General features: G+C 32.9%; 1 protein-coding gene and 1 non-coding gene across 2 annotated transcripts; both read left to right on the forward strand.

Moving 5' to 3' along the window:
• The first annotated feature begins 1,574 nt into the window (after positions 1–1,574).
• On the forward strand, positions 1,575–10,238 carry LOC109210552 (60S acidic ribosomal protein P1-like). The gene is made up of 3 exons (XM_019373979.1): positions 1,575–1,678; positions 2,613–2,834; positions 10,011–10,238. Exons 1-3 carry the CDS (start codon positions 1,607–1,609, stop codon positions 10,062–10,064), a joined length of 348 nt encoding a protein of 115 aa, XP_019229524.1. The 5' UTR covers positions 1,575–1,606; the 3' UTR covers positions 10,065–10,238.
• Positions 4,736–4,808, forward strand: TRNAE-CUC. The gene has a single exon. It is a non-coding gene; the product is annotated as a tRNA-Glu (tRNA).
• Positions 10,239–10,664: the final 426 nt, after the last annotated feature.

A 10,664-nucleotide genomic window follows, 5' to 3' on the forward strand; every position in this document is an offset into this window, starting at 1 on the left:
TATTTAGCTTCTAAAAGATTTGACAAACTTTCAAATCTTGAGAGAAACCAACACTTTCTTTTGTATATAACTATTATGTTAATAACCCTTCAATTAAGAATCAGTTAAAGTAACGTATGATAACAATTTAAATATAGTAAATCGCCGAGTGAGATAATGAATTTATCTTAAGAGTCAAATAAAATACAGCACGATAACAATTTCTTTATTTAAAACTGTTATGTTACTAACAACTCAACGGAATATGAGATAATGACTCCACGCAAGTAAATTCATCTTGACAATCAATTCATCTTGACAATCAATTCACCAAATAACAACGGAGGCACATATTAGCAAATTAAATAAACACACCAAATCACGTAAAATGCATGACTCCGCATGACAAATCACAATCATTCCAACACAGAAGTAACAATAAAAGTCACCCCGAGGTACCACACCTCATAATTAAAATACGCAAGTCACAAATCACAAATCTTCCCAATATATATATATATATTGGGCTAGGCCGTTGGGCAGCATAGGAATACTTAAATAATACCGAAATATCGAAACCTCAATATCAAGCTTTGTATCTTTGTACCCACACAGGTAATAACATATTTACTTTGTCAAGGATTCGAAGATGTAAGTAAAGGATGCGAAGATGTATCTGTTCATCATTATAAATGCCTTTCGACCATAGGGTTCTTTTTATCAAACAAATAATTAAAACAAAAAGAATACTACTACCAACTAGTAATAATTAAATCATATATCTATAATTCAGATAAAGAACATGCATTGACCATGTAATAAAACCCTAACCAAGAATTCTGTGGACTCGAAAGTCCTCAACTACATCTTGGATTTTAAACCTAAACAGAAAAAAATAAAAAAATAACAAGCAGTACTTACTAGGAGTAGTATATTAATTTTCTAACAAAATTGTGCCAATTCTATAGGCAAGAAAAGCTTCCAATGATCCAAATTTAACCTTATCATCTGATAGAAACCAGTTTGGATACGGTTGTCCATTCCACCAGTCCATGATAGCAGGCTTCTTCACATCCCATTCATCACCCAAAACCTTCTTAGCCAATTTCTCCACACTACAATTCTTAGCAATTTCACCAAAAATAGCCTTTTCCCTAGCCTTATCCCTCAAATCAACCCAATTGCTAATCTTTATATTATAATCCCTAGACTTTGTTGTTGACTTGTATGGTTGTTGTGTACATCTTCTCGTCCTCTTCATCTCTTTGTATACTCATCTCCATGGGCAGCTTTCAAAGTTTTGTATATGACTTAGGGTTTAGGGGGGTCCTTTTAATTATATATAGGGATATTAGTAAATAAATAAAAAGGAAATAAATTCCTAAACATATATGGAATCGTATATATGCCCCTTTTTTTTTTCCTTTCAGTAAATTTTTTTTTGACCAAATTGAAATAGGAGTATGTGAATTACAAATCATAAATCTTTAGGAAAGGAAAGAAAACTTGGACACCAAGAAAACTTATATAAATATATACCCCCACTAAATTCATTCAGACGCTCAAAAATTCGGACGGCACTCCTCTATTAGGGTTTCTGCAATATTATTCTTGAGATATAGAAAAGATGTCTTCCATCGGTGAACTTGCTTCCACTTACGCTTGTTTGATCCTTCATGATGATGGAATTCCTATCAATGTAACGCAATCTTTTCCTTTCTCTCATAATTGTTTTTCTTTTTACTTTTGTTTTTCTTCATTGTGCTTCGGATCTTGTTTTCTTAGAAAACAAAAGGAAAAAAAAAAACTCTTTAATTTGTCTAGTAGTTCTCTTGTTTATTGTTGTTCATGTAGGCATAGCTAAAAATAGTGCAATAAAAGAAATTATATGGGCAATGCCAATTAATTGAGAATTGTGATTAAATTTTAGCTATGTTAGAATGCATATTTCAGATTCAATGTTTCTATGGAGATCTTTGGTCCTGTCAGAGATTCATATGCATGCCTAGTGAAGAATAAAGATAGTACTTATTTTATACTCCTTCTTTTCCCGTTTATGTGAACCTATTTCCTTTTTGGTCTGTTTCAAAAAGAATGACCCCTTTCTAAATTTGGAAAACTTATAATTCTACCCTTAATGAGAAGCTTTTATAATTACACAAATACTCTTGACCCCTTTTGACTTGTTTAGGACCACAAATTCCAAAAGTCTTCATTTTTTCTTGAAACTTCGTGAGGTTCACATAAAACGGAGGAGTATTTTATTTTATACTCCCTCCGGTTCACAATAAGTGTCCAATTTGCTTTTAGCACGCCCATTAAGAAAATACTAAATTCTATACAAAAATACCTACTATGACTAAACTACCCCTAATTAAACATTTAATGTGAGAAGTAAGAAAATTTTTTAGGGATATGTACATAGGGGTATTTTGCAAAAACAAACTGAATTCTTTCTTGATTACATAACTGGACACTTATTTTGAACCAAAGTGAAAAAGCAAATTGGACACTTATTGTGAACCGGGGGAGCAACACCTAAAACTTATATAGACAGCCTAACTTGCTTTGAACCGAGACATTGTTGTTGTTCAAAAGTTTGAAGTACTAAACTAGATGTACTTTTTGTATAGGCCGAGAATATTGGTACGCTCATAAAAGCAGCAAATTTGAAGGTGGAATCATACTGGCCGAGCCTTTTTGCAAAACTTTGTCAGAAGATAAACGTGGATGAACTTGTCATGAACATCGGCGTCGGCGGAACTGCGGGTTCTACCGCCACTGTCGCCGCTGCTCCCGCTCCTACTACCGGTAACTACGCCACCGCTGCACCTTCCGCCAATGACAAGAAGAAGGTATACGTTCAATCTTCCACTAATTTTTCATGACCCATTACTAATTCTTTTCTCTAAAGTTATACATGTGTGTTGTTGTTGTAAAGTTATTCATGAATTATTTAAGTTGGCTATTACAATTCGATGTTAACTCCTACTAGAATTACGGAAAAAAGCGATCAAACTTTAGCGACCAAAGTTGGTCTGTCAAGAAAAGCGACCAAAGTTGGTCGCTAAATTGGCGAAAATAATAAAATAAATATTTGAAATACATCTAATTTCGTCAAAATGTTGACCGGACTGGTCAGACTTGCTTGGTCAAAGGTATAATGAGATTAGCTACCAACATTGGTCGCTACAGGGGGACCCACTTATAAAATTTTAATAATTATAATATTATTTTAAAAAAATTATAAAATATAAATAAATATNCCGTGAACTAAAAGATACAAAAGGTTTGGATTGAGGAAAATAAAAGATAAAGACTCAACAATTGCTGTTAAAGTAAATAATCGCAGAATATAATATTGCTTAGAACAATTGTGCTTGATAGCGTACAAGAATTGAGAGAGATGGTACTGTAGTGTAATGGTTTCCGATCCCCTCTTTATGGGGTCTTCTCCCCTTTTATACATTCTGATTAAGGGTAAAAATAAGGTAGGTAAATTAATTACATCGTGGATCCCTGTAATTACGCCTTAATGGCCTGAAGTGGTTGAGAAAATCACGTTTGGGCGAGATATCCGGCGACGCTTGGTTATCCGTTACGAGTCCGGCTTCCGACCTTGTGTGTTTCTCCATCCGGTGGTGACTCATATCGAGCTCTGCAACGGTCTCGAAATGACTCGACCTCGGTTGTTGACGTGGCCGTCGTTCTACCTTGCATCCAGGTCGGGTTCGATGGCCCCGACTTGCCCCGGACCGGACCCAACCCGGTCGGGCTCAAGCAAAAAAGGGTATCACCCAATACAAGTTTACCGGTGGACATGTCTCGAGCAGACATGTGACAGTGATGACAGGATAAAAATGAATCAACAGTTAACTAATACCGCATGCAAACATATGACGGTACTATGTGAATTTCGAGACACAAAGATCGGAGGAGTAAATTTGAAAGCAAGATACTCACGGAAGGAAATAACATTAAAGGGGTAGCTGTTACAGAAAATCTTAGTATTTATTTTTCAATATTATTGAGCCATCAAGAGAGGTTTTATTCATCTTTAAGAGGGCAAGATTTGAGAATCTTATCTCTTCAAATTTAACTATAAATAGCAGCATTTGTATTCCTTGTAGGGACACGATCAAGAAGACTTAGCAAAGTTATCTCTATTTTCTCCCATTTCCATAGTTATATACAAGAAAGCTTCTGTGGAAGCTAAAGCTTCTCTGTTAGCTTGATTTCGGTGGAATTTATGTGAAATACATGCTTGTTCTTCCTCAAAGTAATTATTTCTAATTTTACTAATCAGATCATCTTAATTTACGTATCTATAAACCACATATACAAATTTAACTATACTTTTTATGGGTAAATAAATACCTTGTCTTGAGATAACGAGAAGCGCTTTTGCAACATCGTGAAAATTGCGATCAATATTATATCTTAAATACTTATTTATTTGATTCTTTGAAATGTAGAAAATTTTAACAAAACTTCCATGATTAAAAAAAATGGGTCTCTAACGCTGAATGAATTTTTAACTTCACTAGATCAACTACATTATTTCTTGGAGGGGTAAAGGGAATAAATGAGAATTTCTTGTAGTATCAATAGTATAAAATGAAATTCCTATACCTAATCAATGTAAAGATATTTCCACAGTAGTCCCATTAATGTCATAACTTATAATATTGTGAGATACAAAAAATAAAAACATCATTTTAGAAACATTATTAATGCAATAAAAGTACAACATCAATCCGTTGTAGTCTAGTCGGTTAGGATTCTCGGCTCTCACCCGAGAGACCCGGGTTTGATTGCCAGCAACGGAATATAATTTTTTCTTTCTTTTTGAATTTTTCTCAATTTCAAAGCCTATTCTTGTGAAAATTTAAGTTTTCCCTAAATTTAGATTTTGTTTGGATTTGTGTAGTTGGAAGGAATTCAACCAAATACCTATAGTTATAATATTTTTATCTTTGTTTTAGTTGTTAATAAATTGTGGATAATGGTAATAAAATAGTGTGAGATATTTAATCATTTCTCATGTAAGCAATGATAATCTTATTTCAACTTTTGCATATTTACGATTACGTTTGAATTAAACATTCAGAGAAGCCGAGATAAAAAGTACATTTGCTTGCTACTTTTAAAGATAACATATAATTATCCATAAAAAAAATTAATAATAATAAAAAAGGAAAAATTTAGATTATAAGAAGTTAAAATTAACGTCTTTAGGGTTCCTTTTGCTCTTCTCTTTTTCAAGTGTGGATTGTTTAATAATTAAATGACCAATTAATAGAGGTTTTCTCTACATATATCAATTATCACTTTGAGTTCTATGGGTGTGGGAATGTATTTCACTTTGTAGTTTCGAGAGTGGGTGAAATTCTAGCAAAATTTACGAGTGATAATTGAAAAATAGCTATCGTTGCAAAAGTAATTGAAATTTAGCCATTTTTCATGTAAAGATAAATCATAAAAATATTATTCAAAATTCGAAAAATATTCTGCATAATATACTGGAGTTCCAGCATAATATGCTGGAAGTTCATACACAGGTGCTCCATCTCCAGTATATTATGCTGGAACTTTTCGTGTTGCAGCAAAATAATTGCTATTTTTCAATTACCAGTACGAAAACTGGTTAGCCCGTGCTATTTTCACTTCGGGAGTCGAGATAGTAACTCTGCGAGATTAATGCTATCATTAATATTTAAGCCGAACCAGTGGCGGAGGCAGGATCTCCACGAAGGGGGTTCAAAAAAATTTTTTTTGTAGCTAGTGGGAATTGAACAAATGACCTTATGTAGATTTTGAACCCCCTTGACCACTACACTTTTGGATTGTGTTAAGGGTGTTCAAAACTTAATATATAGAGATAAAAAACAGATTTTGCCTTATATATACAGTGTAATTTTTCGGTGAAGGGTGTTCGGGTGAACACCCTTGCGCCCCCCTAAATCCGCCCCTGAGCCGAACAAATCAAAGTTATTGGACCAAATAAATCGAAGCTGAAACCGAAACCGAAACCGAAATGGAATTAGGTATAGTATATATTAGTATAGAATTACAAAAACCGAATATCGAATACCGAAAATATCAACCCAAATGTCTAATTACCGTACCGTATCGACCGACGAACACCCCTACATATTGTAAGTCAGAGTTCATATTGAAAGGGAGATCTAGAGAGCTTTATTTCTGATAGTGAGCGAGAATTAACGTTAATTTCATGCCTTGGCAGCAACAACGGATGGTCACTCACATTCTACTGCAAACCTCATAGGATAATATTTTGTTATCTCTAGTAAAATCACTCATTTTTTTTTTCGTTTTTTTAATTTCCAATATCAATTCCTTAAAATTTACTTTTTGACAAGAAAGACCAAGATCTTGACTTTAATCATATGATGATACTACTTTTATTTGTCGAAAAATATAATCTTAGATCACTTGTACACACTAACTCAAACAATTGGACTCATTTAATAACCTTCCTAGTTCTAGAACTTTATGCAGTACACAAATATAAACATTATGTTAATTTTCACTTGATTGTGATAGTCAATCTCTTGGTAGAAAAGAAAGTGAAGTCCACCTACTCACTGAGAAAATAACTGGGCACCAAAGGTAATTTTCACATGTGTTTCTGTTCAGTCTTTTCATATAAGTCTGAATCATGAATTAATTATTAATGGGTTAGGGATGTTGTATCTATCCATCCCAAATCATTTGCTAAAGACATTAAAAAAATAAAAAAAATGAATGAATTCCAAGTTATTTCCTAACCACTTTGGACCCTCCTTATAATTGAGAGTTGTTTTACATCATCCCTTTTGACTTTACTGCAATAGTCAACTCTAACCCCCCCTCCCCTCTCCTGCTCCCTCTACTTTTTCTGGTTGACGATAAAAGTCCAAACACTGAAGGGGGCCAGGAACAATATGTTAATTATCATGGAGTCTCTATGCCCTAAAGTCAAACCTTGACGAAAAACCTTAATTATTTTTTTACGAAAAATGGTTCAAAATGCCCCTAAACTATTGAAAAAAGTTTAAAAATACTCTTCATTTACTTATTGGGCTAAAAATATCCCTTCATCCACTTTTTTGGTTCACTTAACCCTTTGACCGTTAGGTCAATGCTAAATTAAAAATAATAATATTTTTTTTTGTAAAACTTAAAAAAAATATTTTATAAAATATTTTCGTTTTTTTAAACTAATGCACCAATAGTCTATTAATTTAGTAAAGTCTTTTTATTTATTTTTTTCCAGTTTTTACAAAATATATAATTTTTCATTTTTTCAGTTTTTTTAAAACATTCTTTTTGTAAAAACTGAAGTTTTCTATTTCTAGTTTATTATTGTATATCCTGTCTAGGAAAACCAAAAATAGCAAGGCAAAATAGTAAAGTACAAAAAATGGAAAAAAAAGTTTGTGAAAGTTAAAACTCCAAGCAATTTATACCATACACTATACCTGCATATGAAAGAGGAGCTTTTACGTGAACATTTCTAACAGTGATTTCTCCTCCAACAGTCAAGTAACTAGCACTGGTTATTTCGGCTACTATTATTTTAAAACTTTGGAATATCTTGGAAAAAAGAGTCTTCAAGGAGAATGTCAGGCCATGTAGAAGGTGGAGCACCTTCATTGCTGAGTGATCGCTCGCTATCTGGTTGAAAAAGATAGTCCGGAAGCTTCCTCTCTACCGGTAAGCAAGATGAGATCACCACTTCTGATGAATTTTCTTTTCTTGTCAAATCATTTGTTAGCGAAGGATGAGGAGGAGAAGAAGATAAAGAGGAACGAAGCCATGGAGAAGTAGGCGACGATGTTTCTCCATGGCTCAGAACTTTAATAAAGTCAATGTTTTGAGGTCGAACCTTATCTTTGTTTAATGAATTTTGGATACTACAAGAGGTTTGTAATTCAGGCAAACGTGAAAAAGGGATTAAATCTTGAATAGCTTGAAGACTTGAATTAGGTGAGGAAATTAAGTGATTTTCCAAATGGTTGTTAGTGCCTAAGAATTGGTTATCTTTCAATGAAGAAATTGAATTTAAAAGATTATAAGTTTCAATATCTTGGATAGAAGTACTGAAACTGATGTCGTGAGGCTGTAGGAGATTTTGCACGTACTGATGTTCCATCAACTCCTTCAAATTTGCCAAAGCTATAAGATGTTGTAAGCTGTTAAAAATATCTGTTCGAGGTCTGTGAGTCATTGGATCGTACCCCATCTGAATTAGCTTCTTCTTCAAATGTGTGTTCCAGAAAATCTTGATTTCGTTATCAGTTTGCCCCGGTAGATGAGTTGCAATTGCAGACCACCTTGAACAAGATAAAAAGAAAGAGTTTAACTTCTATACTCTAACGTAAAAGAAACTTTACAATATTAAGTCACCTAAGAAATTCTTTATATATAGATAATCGTATATAAAAAGATAGAATAGTAACTTGAAAAATAAGACATGAAATATTATCTGCTACAATAGGTTATAATATTCATTAACAAAATATTCAAATTTTCGAGCCATAGCCAAATTTATTGAAGAAAGTGAAATAATTACTTGCTGCCAAGCACATCATGGAGATTCACTACTAGAATTCCAGCAAAAAGCGACCAAACTTTAGCGACCAAAGTTGGTCTGTCAAGAAAAGCGACCAAGGTTGGTCGCTAAACTGGTGAAAATAATAAAATAATGATATTAAATAAATTAGCGACCAACATTGGTCGCGACTTGGTCGAAAATTTTGTCAAACTGTTGACCGGACTGGTCAAACTTGCTTGGTCAAAGAATTACTCAGATTAGCGACTCGCTCCACGGGACCCACTTATTAAATTTTAATAATTATAATATTATTTTAAAAAAATTATAAAATATAAATAAATATAATTTAAAATTAGCGACCAAAGTTGGTCGCTAATTAAATGGTAAGCAGATAGCGACCAACTTTGGTTGCTAAAATGGGACCCAGTAATAAAATTTTAATAATTATATTTTTATTTAAAAAAAATTATAGAATATAAATAAATATAATTCAAATTAGCGACCAACTTTGGTCGCTTACTGAAATAGAGACCAACTTTGGTCGCTAATCAGGGACCCAGTTCTAACGTTTAACAATTATATTATTATTTTAAATATTATATAAAATATACATAAACCTGATTTAAATTTAGCGACCAACTTTGGTCGCTTTTCTTGACAGACCAACTGTATATTCTATAATTTTGTACATATATATGTATATATATATATATGTATATATATGTATATTATATAAAATATACATAGCTTATATACTATATACTATATTATACTATATATATAGCGACCAATTTTGGTCGCTTATTTTTAAAAAATATTAAAAAATTAATAAAAAAGCGACCAACCTTGGTCTCTATTTTCCAGATTTTAAAATATAATATTTGGATTAGAGACCAAAGTTGGTCTCTTTTTATGATTAATAATAAATAAATAAAAACGTATTTTACATTTAGAGACCAACTTGGTCGCCAAAATTATATTATTAAAATAATACACAGACCAAAGTTGGTCGCTATAGTCTTTACTCGGAATATTTGGTCCTTTTACCTTAGAGACCAAAGTTGGTCGCTAATTAGCGACCAACTTTGGTCCCTAAAATAAAGGGACCAGCAATATAGCGACCAGGCATGTTTGGTCGCTTTTAGGCCTATAAGCGACCAACTTTGGTCGCTTTTTGTGATCGCTTTTTTCCGGAATTTTAGTAGTGATGTTGCGATATGTGCATGTTTTGAAACCCTGACATTAAATACTAGTATGTGCATGTTCATAGTATTTTATTTCCAGTTCCTCTAACTAGCTAGTGTGAAAAAACTATGAGTCAACTGATCAAATTCCCTCAAATATTTAGAAAGGATTCTTTTTTCTAAAGCATATAGTATTACTACTATTTTCCCTCCACCCTCCCCTTTTTATTAACTAAGCCGCAAAAGCTCATTACTGTTTTCTCTTTTTGGTTTTTCTCTCATTGCAGGAAGAAGTAAAAGAAGAGAGTGATGATGAGCTGATGTTTAGCTTGTTTGATTAGAGGTTGCAGAATGCAGCGATCCTCAGCTTGTTGAAGAATTTAAAATTTTGGCTCTTTAGCATATAGAAAACTGTTGCAGGATAATTTTAAGTTTTTAATATTCGGACTACTTTATTATTATTGAGACTGGCTATTCTGTACGCTGCCAGAACTTTTATACATGTTTCATCTACATTTTAAACCGGAAGTATTGCAATAATATAACGTCTAGTGGCCGTTACAAATATAATTCGGTTTACAAGTCCAGGAATGGAATCCCACATGGAATTAACCTTTACAATCACTAGTTTCACAAGAATTCAAATAATCAACCTCCAAAAATATTAAATAATGAGTTGAGTGTTTACTAACTAAGAGCGAAGTAATTAAAATCCTGTAATTTATAAGTAACAGAGCAAATGTTGTAGACAACATTGGAATTTAGGGTTATCAATTCCCCAATCTTCGGAATTCTCTCCACTATGTTTTCTATAAATTTGCCTAAGTATTATCTACCGGCCGTGAGTACTTTGGGTGTCGTAATTCTCTTCCGAGCAACTACCACAATTTGCTAGATGTATTCTTTCGAACTACGCCAGCTAGCAATAGTTCACCGCTCTC

This window comes from Nicotiana attenuata, unplaced genomic scaffold (genome assembly GCF_001879085.1).
Source record: "Nicotiana attenuata strain UT unplaced genomic scaffold, NIATTr2, whole genome shotgun sequence".
NCBI classification, from domain to species: Eukaryota; Viridiplantae; Streptophyta; class Magnoliopsida; order Solanales; family Solanaceae; genus Nicotiana; species Nicotiana attenuata.

What these genes read in the sequence shown, in the direction of transcription:
- LOC109210552 (XM_019373979.1), top strand. Translation starts at nt 1,607, where the DNA reads ATGTCTTCCATCGGTGAACTTGCTTCCACTTACGCTTGTTTGATCCTT. An exon ending in ATGATGGAATTCCTATCAAT is followed by an intron (nt 1,679 to 2,612) that starts GTAACGCAATCT and finishes CTTTTTGTATAG; the next exon opens with GCCGAGAATATTGGTACGCT. An exon ending in CCGCCAATGACAAGAAGAAG is followed by an intron (nt 2,835 to 10,010) that starts GTATACGTTCAA and finishes CTCTCATTGCAG; the next exon opens with GAAGAAGTAAAAGAAGAGAG.